Raw genomic sequence first — 21,356 nt, forward strand, 5'->3', positions numbered from 1 at the left:
ACCTATGAGATATCATATGTCTCTCTTATCTTGAGTATCGGTTGGTACTTGATAAAAATCAATTTTTCGTTATTGTTGTTATTTCTGTGTTAATTACTTTGATAAGAATGCAGCAGAATAGATTTTCAATAAGATGTTGTTTGACGAATGATATGATAACAAAATTTTAGTTATTAATGAATCCCCGTCCAATCGAATATTTGTACTTTAAAAAAGTCTTTCTTCAGGTTTTAGAAAGACAGTTTTATTGTTCAACAAATGTTTCCATTTAAAGTATGTAAAAATCGCAGTTTCTTTTAGTATTGAAGTTTTTATTAAATCTTGGAAATGATTGGACTTTAAAAAGCGTTGGAATTTAAAACCGTCAAATTTTCTTTCGAACTAACTTTTTAAAAACTTATTTAAAAACAAATTAGCTCCAATATAGCTGTAATAATATGACACTGTCAAAAGGTAGGCTCTTACAAATGATTTTTGGAGAAGCTACATGGATAAAAAGGGGTAGAAGCCAGTTTCTCTTTTTTTCAACTATCTTAAAGACGAAGAGTGATCGGATACATTTACTGTCTCAAAACATTATCAATACAATCAATAAATCCTTTATAGAGTTCGATAAATACTAAGATCCATGTGGTTTCACAACGAACCAACTAATGGTCCAAGTTAAGTTAAAATGCAGTGGCTGCGCGGGATGGAGTAGGACTCACTAAGGCCAGTTGTAGAACTGTTTTACACCTCTTTCTTTAGATAATAATAATCAAATTTCATAAAAAATTTACACTTAAATCATTTGAAAACCAGACTTGCTCAAAACTCAACTCAACAATTTAGCCAGCAGCCAGAATTAGAAAAGAAACCTGCTTCGATGAAATAGTGTTCAAAAAATTACTATCATCAGTGTAAAGTAAGATATACAAATTTTTAATGGTGAGAATAAAAGAAGAGGACCTAAGTGGCTACCTTTGAGTACGCCATATTAGGCGATAAATGGGTTAATAAACGCATTTAAGTGAACATTGTAAAATTGGTTTTCTTCGGTTCAAAAGTTAGAATATAAAAATTTAAGAGTAATGTTATATGTTTGTATAATCATTTCGCATAATTGCAGTTTTGTGTCCCCTTCAAAACTTCCATCTTAAAGGTTTTCTATCTAAAGGGTAGTTAAATTTTAGGAGCCGATGTCGATTTGGAATAAAACATAAATTGTTTAAGAAATTATTATCATTTCTTTTTATTATGATAATATTGGTATGGTTCAATTGTGTATGGAACAAAATATCGGCCAAATAGCCATCGCGTCGCAATTCTGTTCAGTGACGATTCCACTGAGGTGAAAATGATTTTCATCACTGAAGATAATTTTTTTTCGAAAATTGTATTGTATGCTTACAATTATAATTTAAGTAGAAGACGTTAAAGATAAACAGAGCATTTATCTCAATTAATTAATATAAATAGGTACGCACTAAGGCAAAATACAATAATCAGCTAATTATATTATATACAAAAATTAAGAATAATTTAAAACAAAAATGTATTAATTAAGTGATTTTCGTAGTTACCTGTAAAAAAAAAAAATATAATAATAAATAAAAACAAAGTGATCTGCCGAATAACCATCGTTTTCTATGTAACCCTAACAAAACAAATTGTGAGACATTCTTTAGCTTAGCTTACAGCTAAAGCTAGTGGCGAATGCTCATCTTGACAAAATTATAGACATAGTTGTGTGCAAGGTGATAGAAAGAAATGCGTTTTTCAACTTCACATAGGAAGTTATTGTAATGGGTCCGATCTGTCAAATTGAAAATTTTGACATTTCTCGAAGTTTCATGGTCCCTAGAGTCGAAATAAATGATTTTTAGAAAGATGTCTGTGCGTGCGTGTGTACGTACGTTCGTACGTCCGTACGTTCGCGGCGTTTTTTCGTCCTCCATAGCTCAAGAACCAGAAAAGATATCAATTTCAAATAAATTTTGTTATACAGATAATAAGGCAGAAAGATGCAGAAAGGGCTCTCAAGAAAATTGCGTGGGTGGTTTTTTTACCATATCAGTTTGTAAAAAAGGTGAAAATTTTGGTAAACCCTAAATATATTACGAACCAAAAACGGTTGAGACTTGAATTAAATTTTATATAATAAACTGTATCGTCATATCAAAGAAGTATATTTTTTGAAAAAAATCCATTTAACGTTTTTTTTATAAATAAAAAAAACTGAAAACAAATTTTTCACCTCCAAAATTTTAAGACTAAAATATGATTTCATCTCCAAAACAATTTTGTGCAACGAAGAATAATGCTTTTGACATCTGATAAAATTTTGAGAAAAATCGAATTGACATTTTTTTTACTCAAAATAAAAACCTAAAAAAAATGTATAAAAGTTGGTAAAAATTTATTTTCGACTCAAATATCTTTTCAAAACTTTAAGATATTGGCTTTATACTACTTTTATCTTTCACAAAATGTTGTTGTTAATATTCATAAAGATTTTGAAAAAAATCGAATTGGCAGTTTTTGTACACAAAATTAAACTCTAAAAAAAAACAGTACTGAAATTTGGTAAAAATTTACTTTCAACTCAAATAGCTTTTCGAAAATTAAAAATATTGACTTCAAACTTATTTTATTTCACAGAAAATATTGTTTTCAATATTCAGTAATTTTTATATAAAAATCCAACAGTCCGTTTTTCATAAAAATTGATTCGAGTACATACATATATAGACAAACTTTTAAGCAAGACAAATCGACGGACGGGATGGGAAGTTATCAGTGTGGGTCGCATCCCAGCCTCTTCTTTTAATTAATTTACTATAGATAGATAATAAGGTTTCAAATTATACGTGGTCGTACCAAACAGCCATGACTTTACACTTTGTAGGAACATGGACAATACTCTTAGAATTCTTATTGAGAAAGGCAATTTATTAAAAACGGAAGGTACTACTATTGTGAAGAATCTGCGAAAGTGAATTTTATTATAAGAGGGGATAGATACTAATTTCATAGATTCACTCTTAAATTGTATCTAAGATTATTTCATATTGATTAATATCCACTTCTAATAAAAACACCCTCAAGACTTTGAAATAATATAGATGTCTTAAAGGAAGAACTTTTAACTCCGATTTTTTTAAAATAATTCTTATTACATATTTTGAAGAACAAGAAGCGGATTGATTTTATTTTTATAAGAACCTTCCCAACAGGTTATTCCATACTAAATTTTGAAGTGAACAATACCAAAGTAGATCATAACAAGTATTTTTCTAGAGCAGTATAAACCAAGCGTATAAAACCGTCTAGAGCAACATAGTAAATAATTTATTAACGATAATGTATGTTCGGACCAATTCATTTTACTATCAAGTATGACACCAAGGTATTTAAAGGTATTCACAAATTCTACCTGAAAGCAATGAGTTGAACAGGGCTCCGTAGAGACAAAACTGTCCGATTCATTTACACTGAATTTAAATTTTTGGCAATCTGAGGAATGATAAAATATATCGCAATCAACTAAGTAAGAAGATCCTGACAGACTTAAGTACATTAGTTTTGTTTTATTACTTAATACCATTTTATTAACTGTAAACCAGTGTCTTAAGATATCCAAACCTGAGTTAATGTCAGAAATTAAATTACCCAGAGAACTGCAACCATATGAAAAGGCCTTATCGTCAGCAAATGCCTTTGAAATTCTGATTAAAAATAAAATTAATAAAGATCAGAAAAAACAAGGGACACAAAACCGAACCTTGGTGAACACCAATACTAATTTCACACAAACTAATTAAACTACCATTTATTTTCACTAATTGCTTTCTATTGGATAAATAAGAATCTAGCCAATTATAAATAAATCCACGCATTCCTGCATTTTTTAATTTTCTCAAGAGAATATTATGATCAACTAAATCAAAAGCTTTAGTTAAATCAATGAAGGGTCCAGCTGTAAACAAATTCTTGTTTATGTTTTCATAAATTTCACTGCAAAATTTTAATAACGCATCTTCAGTTGTATTATGGGCTCTAAATCCAAATTAAGATGCAAGGGTTTGATTTTTGTGTAGAGGAATGACTTCGGCAATCTTGAGAGCTCTTGTAAAAACACCACCGTACACACTTTTATTGAAAATAAGTGAAAGTTTGTTGTTTTATTTTTTTGACTTTTTAATGATAAAAAGTAATTCACCAGGCAAAATAGGAACATAAAAAAGACTTTCTGTATTAACATTATCATTAGTTAAACCTTCAGTGAACAAACATTCATTTCTGTTCCTAAATACCTCAGTAGAGACATTTTCAGCAATAGAAATAAAAAATGTATTAAAACGATTAGCAATTTCAGTAGTATCAGTTATTTAAATGTTTTCATCTTCTATAGTTAAATTCTTTTCTGACTGGTAACTTCGATTTAAAAGTTTATTCGTAATCTTCCATTCCTTTTTAATATTACCTTTATTTTATTCCAGTTAAGCTAAATAATAATTTTTCTTACAACTTTTAATTTCTTTTGTTAATTGTTTGCATACTTTCTTGTATTCTGTTTTAAAGAGATTATTATTTGGATATTTCTTACATTTTTTACCAAGTTTGTTTTTAATGCTTACTTTATTCATAATATATCCTGCCATCCATTCCTTCAGGGGTTTATTCTTACTTTTTTTGATCATATATGCTGTACAACTATCAAGATAATTACCTAATTTTTTTATGAATTTATCATAAGCATGTGAAGGATTACTTTCATTATATACACTGTCTCAGGATTCATATCGTAAAAACAAATTGTGTCTAGTAAAATCAATTTTCTTAACTTCACCATCTAATGTTAACCACTAAGTCTACGTAATGGAGGCTAGTCATGCAATGATCGGTGATACCTAAATCGGCCAATGAGATAACTGGTGTAACAACAGGAGATAAACTGTTTCTGCAAAAAATATGGTCAATACATGTTTTAGAGTTTATAAAAGTATCTAAACCATGCGAAGCCAACAAGATTAAATAGTTATCCACGTATTGAGTTTTAGAGAGAAGATCACCCAGAAAAATCAAATTTTTAGTTTTTTCATTCATCAACAGAGTATTAAGTTCCTCAAGAAAGACACATCTACCACCATTATGAAGTCTATAGACACAGTGCAGTGTTTTTCATTATTCAAATTAAGAGTAACTTTAATTAAATCCACAGTGACTAAATTATTAATGACAACATCACAATTAATGTATATATTTTTGAAAAAAAAAACACCCACAGCACCAAAACTATAAGTATTATTACTTGTGTCAAAAAAAGTATACCCAGGAATTATGAAATAACCTTTATCATTATCAAAGATCCAAATTTCAGTAACAAAAATAAAATCAGGCTCATTTAAACATGATTTATCCACTGTTGCCATTTCTTGCTACCATTCTGACCATTGACGACGAAGCTTGAAGTATTCAAGAGGCTTTAGTTCTTGAGCCAATTGAACCTTATAAACTTATGAATGCAAGTCTTAATGTATAATGTTCATTAACGACTACCGTGAGAAGAGCAATTATTGTAACGACGAAGAGTGGAAGTGGACGGCTATTCAGCCAAAATATAGCCAACTGCAGTAATATTTTCCGCAGTATAAGCCTCAATAACTTTAACGCATTACTTGATTGTGTATTTTTTCATGTTTCAAATTGAATTAGCCGAAATTATGAAATGTCAAAAAACTTGACGTTTAGGTGTGGTTCAAATTCAACATCGGCACTTAACATTTGACCATCCCTTTCTTTGGAGCATTAGCATATTATGCATATTTCAAGTAGCCTTAAAATCTAAAATACAAATTCTACAAATCTTTAATAACAAGATGGTTACCTTTCGAGATGGTGCCTTACTACGATCCAAAAGTGGTATAATTTTTTGAAATGAGCACTATATTTAGTTAAAGTAATTTATAAGTAAATTCAATCCTGGGTATATTTAGTTTTATATCATACACTTGAACATATCCTAGATTTTAAATACTCTACTAATTGTTATGTTGAGAGATTAATGAGAAATTATATATGAGTTCATTTTTAATGCATTACCTAAATAATTGAAAAAGCATTTATTTAATTTTTAATCGAGTATGTTCATTTAACGTCATTAATTTATAGGTTTACACAAAAGAAAATTGATAAGGAATCAAAAATCAAAAATAGCAACTAAGACCTCTAAATTCCTAAACTGCTCACAATTTTGCCCAAAACAAGGTACAAATTAAAAGAACCGCCCAATAATTACCTTTTTCAATTAAAATAAAAAAATCAAACAGTAAAATGTGATTTCTTACCTTTTTTTTATTAACCAATTCCTCCAAAAAATGTTAAGCCTTTAATCAAATGGTTTAAATAATTTCCAAACGAATAATTTGATTACCCAAACGATTGCAATTCTTCGTCTTTATCACCTTTCTCTCGGATTTAATCTCATTAAAGTACCTTAAAAAAAAACAAGTTGAAAGACGAAAAAGTTCTATATTTGCATAATAAATTGGGGATTACCCATAAAAGAGCTTCCAAAACATTATCTCATCGAAGAGATGGTGTTTGCGTAGAGATTTACTCCAAAACCTTTTCTGTTTCTTTGGTACTTCTTAAAAGAACATGAAAAGTCGCACATGACGTTGTTCTTTTTTTTCGAAAGAAGTGAATATCTTTTTATTATTAACTTTTCATATTAAAATATCTGTCTTTTTGTTGGCAATGGAATTTAACTGTATATATTTTATTCTTTTTATAGAACGATCACTTCGAACCAAGATCCACATTATTCCACGACGAAAGGAAAACGCCACCATTAACCCCAGCACCACCGTCTACACCCAGAAGTAAGACAAAAGGTTCGTATAGCACTTGTTTTATATATTTTATTTACGTTGTCAAGTCATACGTTGAAATCCTTCAGTAAACCACATAATTTATTCCAAATCCACCCACAATTATTTATCCTTTTCTTTGTGTGTGTCTGCAGGAATTTGTTTTTTGAAGAAAATTAAGGAACTGATTATCATAAATTAGAAATCCTGTGACTTGCTATTTTTTTTTGAAAGGGTAGCTGTATTCTTGTTATATCCCTGTCGAGTCCTTAATACTTATTGTAAGGATGAGAGAAAAGATTCCAACGGGTGCTCTGTTCTCGGTGGTGACAAATTTGTATTGTTTTTGATTTTCAATAAAGTCCCAAAACAGATACACAAAAAAGAAACTGTATACAAATTTTCCCACATTTAGAGGCATGGGAAAATTGTAATACATTATCCTTTTTTTTCACTTGGATTTGTTCATTTTCATATTTTCCACAAGAATAATTTTCAAGGCGATGCGAAGTGATGACAAAATGGAGATGATATATGATATGTAGGTAAAGCTCGTCTTTTAAGACCGAAGGAGATTATTAAATGACGCATTTAATGAATTTCAGTAAAAAAGGACTCGCTTGGTATTCTTAATACTTTGTTTCTTCTTCATGTATCCTTATAAAATGTCCTTTAAGTGAATTGGACAGAAGTGACATCGGACAAGTGAAAAAACGCTTTATGATGATATTTCGCATCATAAATTTTTGATGTTTCAATTAAATGGTTTTTGTATGGTAATGTGGTAATATGTTAAAACTGGAGGCATTTAATTTAAGGACAACTGTATGTTAAGATAGTACATTCATTATTTTATGAGGGATTTGTGTGAATAAGCAATTATTAAAATTTTTAATTGATATGATTTTCATATACATGCATACTTATTTTGTTATTTTTTCTGCCCATGTTGGAGCGATGGTTAATTAATTCAATCTAACAACACACTACTTCGGAGAATCAACTCAAATAAATCAACAAAATATTCTCAGTTTTAGTACAAAGAAAGTTTTTAATACTGCAAAATTTGTGTGTCATTTTAATAAAATAATATATGTATGAGTGCAAATATAATTTTTTTTCTCCTAAGAAATTCTTAGAAAAGTGACATACGATTTGTGAAGTATCAACAAGGAAAATTCAAGTGAATTATCTTAAATATGTACTTAAATTTTTTTCTGAAATGTGGTTGAATATTTCCAAGAAAACCAGACAAAAGTTATTTCATGAATATAGATGTATGCAGAAAGTATTATGGTTATGAATTATATATCAATGTCAAAGGTTTCCGTGATTGAGGGACAAGAGGTCATTTGTATTACTGAACCTAGACTTTTTTTTTAATTTAAGAACAAAATACTCCTTACAAAGGACTTTTTTCGAAAGTGCAGTTATCATTGACGTTGTTTCGTTGAAAAATGTATGTACATATTAATTACAAAAGACAATTTTGTTTCTGCAATATTTAACCTTATTACACTTTTCCCAAGACGTTTGGTAGCCTTAGTCTTAATCCAAATATAATATCATTTCACTACGTCAGATTTTTAAGATCAAAGGGTTTTTAATGTTTTGTAAGTTAATGCCCAACAAATGCCTTAAATTCTATTCTGCACCTCGCACCAGTAGAAGTACATATTAAATGTTAAGTATCGTGCAGCTCGCAAAGGCTTGAAAAAAATCAAACTGTTGGTTTTCCAGACATGACAACACTGACGAACTGATTAAAGCGAATTTTTTTGCGACAAACACCGACTATTTCATCCCTGCCTTGAACCTCAGCACAAATTTTCAAATCGTCTTTATTGCCAAACAGGATTGGATGGCATAGTTACGAAAGACTAAGATAACACTATCTTCACTGTCGGATCAAAGATGGAGTGTAGAGTTGGGTCGGGAATCTTCTCCGAGTCTCTAAATATCTCTAAGTCTTTTCAGCTACCTGATTTCTCCAGTGTATTTCAAGTGGAATTAATAGCAATCAGAGAAGCATTCAAAATAATAAAATCAAACTTAAACCAAAATAAAAATGTGTACTGACAGCTAGGCTACTATTATGGCCTTCAGTTCGGCCACAACATCCTCTATACTGGTCCAACAATGTCAGGGTGAACCATCCTCAACATCAACCTCCGTGTCATTCTTATTGGGTTCTAGGTCATAGTGACATTGAAGTAAATGAATAGAAAGGATCGACACTTCATAGCTCACTAGCGGAAAGGGTAAATATTCCTCTTGGAAGCGCAGGTGGTACAGTCTAAAGGAATGTACCATGTTCATGAAGATAGGGCCTACCTATAACAAAAACCTTTCTATCGAACTTTTATGCAGGCCCAGGAATAATATATCCAGAATGTATGCAATAATAATAACGGACATTTGCCGATAGTAAATGATAGCTTCCTTTCTTTCAAAATACTGCCGTAGCTTCGGCGACCAACATAAAAGGGAAACTGTGAAACTTAAAGATCTTGATTAACTTTCGTAGATAAAAGTCAAAGACCTGGTTTCCTGGCTCTAGGATAGAAATTTTTTTTAAATCTGGTATTTACTTAATTGGACTGTTTACATAGCTTGAATCTTTGTTCAGATATTGCAATTCTACACCAAAAATTAACACTACTGCCACAAAAGCATAAGGTTCATGGTTTTGCTTAACCTTATTGGGCGCCAGTTATAGCTATCATTGAAATCGATCCGCAAAAATGTTTGAACCAATATTTGACAATGTTTCCCTTTAATTAGAAATGAAAATTAAAAACTGATCACACAAAGAATTTTTTTTATGGAAAAAAAAAATGTAACTGCACTTTTATTTTTCTCTAAAAAAGTATTTTTCTATTTTCGGGACGGAAATTCATTTTCCTGAACAGCTGACACTTTTATGTTCTAAAGTGAAACGAATCGTTCTACTCATTTGGGTTCCGATTTCACATATTTCTAATGACAGATTTCTGTCAGTAAAAATTTGTCGGTGGAATTCAATCAGGAAATTTCTTTCAATGGCAGACATTTTTAAGGATAGCTATACACATCCTGTCAAAAAAATTCCACTGTTTGTTTTCAATGGTAAATACCAATGATAGCTTTAACTGCCTTAAGAGGATAATGAAGACTTCAAACTAATGATAATTTTCGATAATTTAATGAGATATCAGAAAGATCCAAACGGTGTTTAGAATATATTTTAGAAGTTAAAAAACTTTTAAAAATTATCATTCATTTTTTTGCATGAAATTTTGTCTTTTTTCAATAAGATAAGAGAAATTGTAAAGTCAAATTCGAAGGAAAACAAATTAATTTTTTACTTCAAAAATAGGAAGTAATTGTAATAGTTTTTATGTATTGAATTGAAAATTTTGACTTTTCTCGACGTTTCGAGGCCCCTAGAATCTAAATAAAAGATTTTAGAGAGAGGGATGTGTGTGTGTCCGTACGTTCGGGAAGCTTCTTTCGTCGTCCACATCTACTTCAAATAAGCTATGATATATAGATAATACCACAGAAAAATACAGGAAGGACTCTCAAAGAATTTAAGTGGCTGGTTTTTTTACCATAGCAATTTAAATTTTGTTAACCAACAATATCTCAGGAACCAATAACTCTAGCGACCTGAATTAAAATTAGTAATTATGACCTGATACTATTCCAATTTTGAAGAAAACTAAATTACGGTCTTTTTAGAAATCAAAACAACTGAAACTAAATTATTGCCGCCTCGAATATTTTATGAACAAAAAATGATTTTATCCCAAAAATTATTGTAAGCAACAAAGAATAAAGTTTTTGATGTCTGGGAAAATTTAAAGAACAGTCAGTTTTTTCATACAAATTAAAATCTACAAAAATATTACTCAAAATTGGTACAAATTGATATTCAGTTCCCCATATCTCGGGAATAAATTCTTTGACGTTAGGCAAAAAGGTCTTAAGTCAGAAACTGCTGTTTTTCTTAAAACCAAATTTAAAGTTGATTAGCCGTTCGCAAATCTGGATTAGACTTACGTGACAAAATAATGATGGTTAATAAGTTGTGAAATGATGACCAGTATAACATGTTACTAATTTTTTTTCAAATTCATAAGTTTTTACCGTTTTTTTGATGACTTAAGTCTTAAGTATCCTCTCATTTCGTATTATTTGAAAAAAATTTGTTTCTTTGTATGACTTAAGACAGAAAATAAAACATTGTCATTTAGTTTTAAATAAGAAATTGTTTTATTTATAAAAAGCTTAAGAGTATAAAGTCAAGAAAAATTACTTAAGTACTTAGAAGAAAATTAAATGTTTCAGAGGCGTCGGTCACAAAGTCTTAAATCAACTTAAGACGTTAAAATCAAACCGAATATGCGTTTTTCAGTTTGATTGCCCTAATACTTAATTATTACGATGCGAAGCAGTTGTGCTACACTTAAGTCGTAAGTACTAAACGAAAGAGAAAACAATAAGTTATTAAACACTATAAAAAGCCCAAAATGCAATTTTGTGTCTTATGACGCTTTTACATAACGCCAAAATGATTTAACTCTGTATAAAATTTTCTGAGAAAATTCCGTATTTTTGAGAAAACGATTAAATAGCGAGTAATAGTTGTATTAACTTTTTTAGACTCTGTTCAAAATTTTGTAAATTTATATTAAGGAATCCAACCGACATCCTAATGGGTTTAACTTGAAATGTAGCTTATCAACGTTAAATAACTTTTTGGTTTTTGGATGAATTGTAACTAATTTTCTTTAAGATTGGGCAAAACGGTATAAATTGTATGATATTTTCATTGTGATCAAGGTTGCAAAGCGAACAAACGGGATTTAAATCCGATTTATACAGTCTATAATAATTTAATTCTAGTATTTCAGTTCTGACTTTAAAAATCCAACTCAGTTTTGAGACAGAATATCACCTCTGAATTAGTTGTTTTCACCTAAAGTAAGACTTAATTCTTGATAAATACTATTTGATGTTGAAAGAGAAAATCTTTTTATAAAATTATGATTTAACCTACCGTCTATGCGAAATATACAGTTGCATAAATATATTTTTAAATCTTCGATATTATCGGTTCACACTGGGATCGGAAGCTCATTCAAAACTGTAACCACTATCAAAACTTATCTTAACAGTTCGTTTTTGAAAGTTTAAGTCTGATTGACTACTTACTTTGATCATTTACTCCAGATTTGCCTTTAATTAAATTATTTCGAATTGTTGTGCCGTTTTCTATCTGTTCTATGGAACTAAAAAAGAAGACGTCTGAATTGTGAACATTTGAAAAAACGGGGAATGGAGACCTACTTTTTGAAATACATAAAAAATGATTTAACAAACATCTAAAAACGCCAAAAAGAAATTGCTTGAATCGATATTTTAAATGTTGTATCTTAAAAATCGATAAAAAGTCAGACAAAATCATGTTTTACAATAAGACCATTACATTAACCACATTTTGAATCAGTGGGTAATTTTTGAAGTATTTTAACAGTCATCGAATATGTTATGTAATTTCATTTTAATATTGACATTTGTAGGGATTCCAAGAACAGAAAAATAATTTTGCTTACGTTCTGGAAATTAAAAATACAGAGCCACATCATCGTTTACATCAACAAAAATTCTTTCAAGAGAGTTGAACATAACTTACTTCATATTAAAAAAAATAACTGACATGTTGACAAGCATTGTTAATATTCATTAATAAATTAACCCACGAAGTATTCAATTTCTGCTCTGTCAATTTCTACTAAAATTTCCTAGAAATTTTCACTGTCTCGTCTCACAACAAAGTAAACATTTTACATAGAACCTTCATTTTTCATTTCACGACCTCATCACACACCTCTATAAAAGTTTAGTTTTATTTTTCCATCATCAGTTATGAAAATTAAGTTCATCAATCTAGAAATTACTTCCATGCAAAAAGTTGAATGAAAAACTTATATTTCTACAAAGAAATAAAAAACAACCACAAAAATCATCCACCGTTAACTATAAAGCTTGGTTGGTCTTTTTTTATACTTTCTCTATAAAATACATTGGATACTATAAACTGACACAAGAAAAAGTTATTTGAAACTTTTAGGTCACAGCAAATTTTGTCGGTCAACAACATTAAAAAAGAAGAAAAAATCTTAATCAATTTTGTTTAAAGAATAAAATTTAATTATTTTTGTGTGAATTTTTTTTATAATGTCAATAAATGCGGTTTAATGTCAAATTTATATTCCGCAATGACCTGATTAACAAAGTCAAGTTAATCTAAGCGTATATAAAAAGACTCATATATTAAATAACCATTCAATGAAGCTACTCGACTCACTTTTTCGCTGTTCGATATTGATAGCTGCTTATACGCTTTATCAGAGGTGGTATAAAAATTATAGAATTAATGTGTAGAAAGAAATGTTAAATGAAGTGTAGGCTTTGGCTTATCAAAGGGAAACAGCTCCCGTTACATAAATGAGCTCAAGGACATCGTTAACATTATTTTTTCCATTTTGGGTCTATTCTGGGACAACCGAATATCTAAACGATAAACAGATGAGGTTCTTCTTTTATAACAATATAATTAATAACATTGTTGGTATTACACAAAATAATCCTCTCAGAAAGACGGGAAATGTGTATTTAAATGAATTATTGTTTTGCGGGGTTCGAATCCTGACATTGATTGATTTATTTAACTTAAAGTTGACATTGTGTCTTTGTGAGGAACCATCAGCTTACACTTCTTCCTATTGGAAATGTACCGATTGGCAAACAAATAAATTCGGTTTGTTTAAATGCCAAAGCTGGAAGACTTAATAAAGGAAAGCTGCCACGCAGGGTTTTAAAGACATAAGCTAAAAGGGGTTTGTATTTTGAAAATCACACAAAGACAACTAAGTTCTTTCTGAGTCATCGTATTTTTTTTATTTTTATTGTTAATTAAAATAGTAATAAATAAGTTAAATTTTGTATTCAAAGATTATAAAGCATGGCTTATAAGCTGTCTGTGCGCTTTGAAAACACTACATTTAGGGAAAACAAAGTTCGATAAACTAAACATTATATATAGATAGCCTAGTTTGGAGTATTCGAAGGTTATTTGAATATGGTTTTAAGGAACATTTTTAAAAAATTTTCAATATCCTTCATCTATTGGTAGCTGAAGATTTCGTTACCACATGTATTTTTTGTGGTTGAACAATTGGAATTTGGAGGTTTCGTCTACAAAAGGCTTAAAAAAAATGGATTTAACTGCTGATTTGGCTACAGCTACTTTTTCTTTTATATGAGCATTGATACTGAAATTACTCAAAATAGCGAAAACTATGTACATATATAGGTGTTCAAATTCCTTGACAACTTCGATGCTGGCGCCATCTAATGTTTGGATCCTGGAGTTTCTGTCAGACCGAGTCTTGAGCCTAAATATCATTATTTTGGATTATGCAGAATAATTTGTTGATTCCATAAATCGCAATACACCTTGAACTTATTTATTTGTATCTGAAAAGCCGCCGGGTTGTCAACAAAAATAACAAAATCATCAGCATATAATAACATTTTAACAAATATATCGCTAAAAGAAACTTCCCCTGGTATATGATTCTCGGTATCGTCTGTAAACATTAACGGACTTAAAACACACCCCTGTGGGACAACATTTTTTGAGCAAACTAAATTTGACACATGTTTTCTATCACATTTGACTGCAGACATATTTAATAGCAACTACTCGTAGACCCTAATAAATAAAGTTGACACCCCAACCACTACGAGTTTATATAATAAAGGCCTTCCCTTTATTGCTTCAAATTCCGCCTTTAAATCAATGAAAACTTCAAATAAAAGTTTTAGTTTTGTTTAAAAAACTTCTTGCCACTGTAGTTAAGGCAAATATATGATCCACATTGTCGAATAGTTTGGCTGAAAAACAACTTGAAAACAATTGATAACCTGTGGTATAGAATCTGAGCGAAGAGTTTCCTCAGACAACTTAAAACAGAAATACGTCTATAGCTTTCTGGCTAATTTGAACTACCTTTTTTTTTTAAAAAAAATGGCAGTAATCCTTGGCAGGCGAAAACATATAGGAAAGGTCTCCTTACTAAACATTTTATTCAATAAGCGAAGGATAAATTCCAAGCATTCATAAATTGAATTCTTCGAAAACTCTATGGAAATGCCGTCTGACGCTGAAGCTTTATTGATCTCTATTTTTTTCAAACGACATAAGTAGTTCAGGCATTCTAAAGTTGGAGTCTAATTTCTGGGATAGTTACATTTAAATAAATAAATTTGGAAGTGCAAAACTGATTAAATTTTGGTTTGGATCTGCTATTAAAAGTTTTTTAGTATAAAGCGAGTTGATCCACACACATTTTCAATTACACGAGTTAGTACGCCTTCATAAGAAGCTGGCTTTGCTCCAAAATGATTTAGAGGCCTTAGATTTAATGGTATTTTAAGTCGCTATTTACAAACAAAATTTAAATAATTTAAAGTGATACATTGTTACGAGCGGTTTCAATGTACACAATTTTGTATTGCTTCAGCATTTGGGCCAGAGAACATTCGAAGGAGTACGCGCTGAGATCTTCGCTGAGTTGAATCTCAGCTGGTCAACGAGCTCACTCGAATATCGGACGTGGCAGGTCGAGCAGAAAACACTCTTGACTTGTTTCTTACCTCTGACCCTGATAAGTACACTTTTAGTGTTCTATGTCCTCTAGGTAAATCTTACCATTGTTTTATATCTGCAAATTTCTAGTGTCAAAACTCCTCAGTTGAAGAAAGAGCTTCTAGGAGAACCGTTTGGCAATACGAGAAAGCCAACTGGGACGGTCTCAATAATTATTTTAGGATCTTTAACGGGTCACTATGCTTCCTCGATAGTGACGTTGACGGCAGCGCAGATATGATCACAATTTTGATTCTCCTGGGAATTTTAACTTTTATCCCCAATAGGGTTAAGTTCAAGCAGGATAGGAAGGCCTGCAAGGCCCATATTCGATGGACAAATTTTTACATGACCAAAAATTACGACAACAAAATACTGCAATGTCCCAAACGCAATACAATTGTTTGGTCACTTGTAAAAACATGAGGAATCTTTCCTCTTCCTCGATTTCTACGCTCGTTGTCAATGACACTGTATTTGTTAGTTTTTTAGAGAAAGCTAATAGCTTTGTTATGACTCCGCCTCTCATCGAGCGCATTAGTGATACTATGGGGCCAATATTTTTTTTGCACTCGTACTGTGGTAAGAGTCATAAAAGATCTTACCACACATACATCCGTTGGTCCGGATGGTATCCCCGCTATTGTTCTGAAGGGGTGTTCTTCAACGCTGGCAAAACCACTGCGTAAGCTTTTTAATCTGTCTCGTTCCGAGCGGATGGAAAACTGCATTTGTTCAGTCTATTCCCAAAAAAGCCGAATCTTCATCACCCTCTTATCATTGACCGTCCCTTCTTTCCAAGGTCATGGAAACGCTGATTAACTATCAGCTCAAGAAATTTCTCGAAAGCTTCTCAATGTCCAACAATACGGCGGTCGTAGCAATAGGTCCACTGGTGATTTTATGGTTCATCTCACCGAACAGTGGAACAAATCTTTACATCGTTTTGGAGAAAATAAGGTTATTACACTTGATATTTCAAAAGCATTTGATAGGGTTTGGGATCGAGCTCTCTTATCGAAAATATGTGGTTTGCATGAATCCTTCCTTCATTGGATTAGTAATTACCTTTTGAATCGTTCAATACAAGTTCTATTGGATGCATTTAAATCTAAAAACCACAAAATAAATGCTGGTGTGCCTCAGGGCTCTGTTCTATCTCCAACACTCTTTCTAATTTATATTAATGAGCTCCTGTCTGCAACTTCTAATCCAATAAATAGTTTTGCTTACGATAGTACTATAAGATTTTCATATTCGTTTTCAGCTCGTTCAATTCTGACCTAAACAGCATTGTACAATGGGGAATAAGAAATCGCGTGGAATTTGATGTTTCGAAAACCCGATGCTGTCTTGTATCGTTAAAGCGAAATATACCCCGCTTGCCATTATCCATAAATGTCACTTGCATCGAGGAGACTGAACATCTCGTTATTCTCGGTATGTGTTTCACCAACCACCTGTTTTGGAAAGATCACATACGCGATGTGGCCAAAATTGCCGCAAGATGTTTGGGTTTTCTTAGGCGATGCAAGAAGTTTTTCTTCCCGGCTGATCTGGTTGTTATCTACAGAACTTATAAACGTCCAAAGCTTAAGTATAACAACACAACCTACTTAATCTTCTTGGACAGCATTCAACGTAGAGCATTTAAATTAATTGGTGATAACACCATCATAGGACCTTTTACGTCGCCTGAACATCGTCATAAAGTTTTTTGTCTCACGTTTTTTTTACCGTTATTTTAACGGTTTATGATCAAGAGAAAAAACCAGTTGCATTCCTCCCTTAAATAGTTCAACCATAATACTCGCGCTTCTAGGAATGCTCATCAGTATACCGTCGAGCCCAACTTCGGTCGTACTGTCAAGTACAGAGATTCGTTCTTTAGCCGTAGTACGCGAATGTGGAATGCCTTACCACACTCTGTTTCGACACCTCCTTTCAACCTCTCTCTCCTCTTCCTAGTGCTCACATTGTGTCCTTACATACAAAAAAAATTATTTAAATACTAGTAAAAGTCTTGAGCACGGCTTCTATGATAAAGCTTAACAAAACGGTCACCGCGTTAAGATTCGGATCAGAGATTTTTAACACTTGTTTGTACATTTCGGGTAGTAATTCGTTCATATCTTGAGAATTGTTGGACTTTAATGAGGCTATAGAATCCAATGATGGTTTGTGTGAAAATGGTCTATTAAGTTACCCTACCGAAATAAATCAATTGATGTTAAATCCCTTATATGGAGGTGGCCAAGTGAAATTGCCAAAGCCAAAAATCACGCAAAAAAGTCAGCTCATATCCTACAATTGTATCGATTATTTTTGTCGATTAATTTGCTTACACTTAAAATGGCAGCTGAATTTGACAGATGAAATTACCTGCTCTTTGAAATTTAAATATATACTACGCTATTCTCTAATGTTGGTATTACTGTATTCAAAATACAATATTATAAATAACTGTATTTAAAGACGACTGTTTGGTCACAATACTTTGAGTCAAAAATAAATAAAAGAGTTTTGTATGCTGAGATTTTAAAAATGTGTACCTTGTTTTTTTGACAGATTATTACAATATACAATATTTTGAACCGATTCAATTTTGTTCACTTTGAATAAGCAGTCCTCAATACTATAACTTAAAAAAAATAGAAGCACTTAATAATAAAACATTTTGATATCAAATTTCAAGTCATACCAGAATTGGACAGTTTGTACTTCTAATACCACAATGATTTTGTAATCTCAGAATATATACAAGATGTTTCATACAAATTTTTCTCAACAATCTAACAATCTAAATGTTATCATTCCTGACAAGTTTTGAAAATAAAGATTTGACGATTTTAAGCTTTCATTGTGAACGCATCCTCAACTGAAAAACTAATCTGTCAGTGTCAAACAATTCAGCAAAGAAAATTAGGTATACATCTATACATCATTTCGAATCTATGATAATTTTTAGTTATTCAAAAAACAGGTCATTCAAAAAAGCAACAATTTATTCACCACTTTTACTTATCTCTGAATCATTAAATGGAATCTGCCCAAAACTTAAATTCTCCTTAAATTAATTTTATATGTATTGGCCTTGAATAATCTCTTACCAAATTATCTACTTTAGCTATAAATTCCTAAATGTTTAATGTTCAATGTCTCTTTATCAAGGTAAATAAAAATTCTTCAAACTCCTTAAACTTAAGACGACATGCGTTTAAAAAAGTTTCCTTGAAATCATCGATCTTTTCTCTCTCGCAAAAGAACCCTATTGCTCCAAAAATAAACACCTTAAGGGCATTACACATTTAATGTTATCCCGCACCTAAATGCTCTTCAATTTTCATTCAAACATTAAATTCAAATCCCCAACGACACGAGAAAAAAAAACATGTCACCTAACTTTTAGAACGTAACCAACCTGTTAGTAACTGGTTCACCAGACCCATAACCTATATAAACGAATACGAAAACAAAAACCTTACAAAAGCGTCGTAGGTTATACCTTAAGTATAGCTATGTCCTCGAAACATAATCTCACTGCGAAACCATTTTATCTCAATATCTTTAACACCTTCCTCGACGAACATAGGTATAAAATATACACCTTTATAGAAAACCTTTATGTTTAACACCAAAAATACCTCTTTTAGATTCCAATTCACATCAGAAACACCATTTTACCTTCAGAACCATCATCAGCATCAGCATCACATGGCATTGGTTGGTGGACGTCTTTTTCAGGTGTTTTACCTGTCGTTTTTCATTCTATATTACAACCCTCCTTTCCACCCCAATGTAACACTGCTGAAAATATATATTTCAAAAGATGTTAATCGAATCACGTCTTTTACTCTCCATCTCCATTCATTTTATATATGAATAGAACATAGATAAAGACCTCTAGGTCATGGCATAAGTTTATACCTGCCCTCAAAATAAAGATAGACTATCTTTTATCTGAAGGGAAATACCATCTATCTATAAAATAGTAATGGTTGTTATTCTTCTTACAAGAAATACAACTCGCTCCGGTGAATTACAAAGATGATGCTGATTTTATTATTTCTTCATAATTCACAGATTTCATCAAATAAAACAGAACAAAAATATACTTCCCCTTCTCCTATAATAAATATAAATAAATTATTCTTGAGATGGAACATCGAGTGAATGTATCTTTCATCTGTGAATGGACCGCGAATGATGAACGAAGTATAAAAAGTACACGAAAAGTCGGATATATATTTAAGTAACCATCAAATTACAAGTAAATATAGGCAGATTAATTATATTATTATGTACACAGTGGAAATAGCTGCTCTTAAGATGTGTTTTTCGCATCAACCAGTAGCAGCGGCGCGGCGCCGTCATAACTCACCTCGCCTCGGTGGAAAAAAACATCGGCAGCGGAAATACTTATGGCAGCTTTTCAGGTCTGCATAAAAGAAGAGTGATTGAAAATAGCATCATAGATTGTTTTCAAGTGGGAAATAATTTCCTTTCTTTTTCAAAGGAAGTTGTTTCGTAGACATTTATGACCAAAATTTTGAAAAACATATTTCGAAGTACATTTATTTGTTAAAATATATTCTAAATTTGACTAGTCCATTGCTAATTAATAAAATATAAATAATCTTTGATGTATCTAAACACGTCTAAAAAGTGACAGTTCGTGCAAAAAAAAAACAAACCAAACAAACCTAGATCTGGGGAACAGATCTTTAGGGTTTTTGCAATAAAGACGGGTAGGTGTTGTACATATATATCGTGTCGTTTGCTGTGTGGCACGTTGCGCCGCGACGACGTCCTGCTGGAACCACATGTCATCTAGGTCCATATGGTTTTGTTTGGGCAAAAAGAAATTATTGATTATAGTTAAGTAGCGCTCGCTGTTGACAGTGACCGCCTCACTTACGTCGTTTTCAAAAAGGACGCACCTATTACGACTCCGGCCCAAAATCCACACTAAACGTTAACCTCGAGTAGGTAAGAGTAGGAAATTTTGCTTTTTAACACAGCCATTCATTCGAAAATCCGCCCCTCACTAAAGATGATTTTTCGGTCAAAATTGAAGTCATCTTCCAAACGATTCAAAGCCCGCTCAGCGAACAAACGGGTAGTGAATTATTAGCTCATGGGTCAGTTGGATCCTGTAAGGGTGTAGGCCCAAGTTCCGACGCAAAATTCCCCCAAGTTGAAGTCTACAAAAGTCCGAGTTCTTGTTAACGGCGAAGAATAGACTGCCTCGGGTTCTGCTGTACACTTTCACAGACCGCGGTGATATTCGGGTGTTTGCAGACTGTTAACTGAACCAGTCGTCTTAAGTTGGCCACCAAACGTTGAAGAGTCGACTATGAAAGGCCACCACGTCTTCCGTAAAATTAGCGCAATGCACGCAACGTTTGCGTTAACGAACACTAATTTTGATAATAAAGTTGTATCATTTGAGCTTGCTGTTCAATCGTCTGACTTGCAATGATGATTTGGCATGAACAACTGAATAATAAACAAAAGATTTGACAGATGTCACCAAAACCAAAAGGCCGCCATGGGGCACCTTAATCCACCCGATCCAATTTAAAAACACTATATTATAGGTAATTTGAAATGTCAGAAATTCAAAAGTCGTATGCTTTGACCAAATAACTTAAAGTTAAAGTAGCCAATCACTACTACAGCTGTCATTTTTTGGCATTTGACAAGTGAAAACTACGCCTTTGCTGAAAATGGAACAATAAGTGGCCGGTTATAGCTATCAGTAAACCCCATCAGTAAAATTTGAAACAGGAGGAATCCGA

At 31.7% G+C, this 21,356-nt stretch overlaps 1 protein-coding gene across 2 annotated transcripts in view; it reads left to right on the plus strand.

Annotated features, from left to right (window-relative positions):
- LOC129948892 (GTP-binding protein REM 2) overlaps positions 1 to 21,356 on the plus strand; it is a 333,357-nt gene that overhangs the window by 240,006 nt on the left and 71,995 nt on the right. For both annotated transcript variants that reach the window (XM_056060040.1, XM_056060041.1), the window contains exon 2: positions 6,779 to 6,878. In XM_056060040.1, the coding sequence (XP_055916015.1) occupies positions 6,779 to 6,878 (100 nt within the window). The remainder of the gene's footprint in view (positions 1 to 6,778; positions 6,879 to 21,356) is intronic.

The sequence above is a fragment of the Eupeodes corollae genome, chromosome 3 (assembly GCF_945859685.1).
Source record: "Eupeodes corollae chromosome 3, idEupCoro1.1, whole genome shotgun sequence".
NCBI lineage: Eukaryota > Metazoa > Arthropoda > Insecta > Diptera > Syrphidae > Eupeodes > Eupeodes corollae.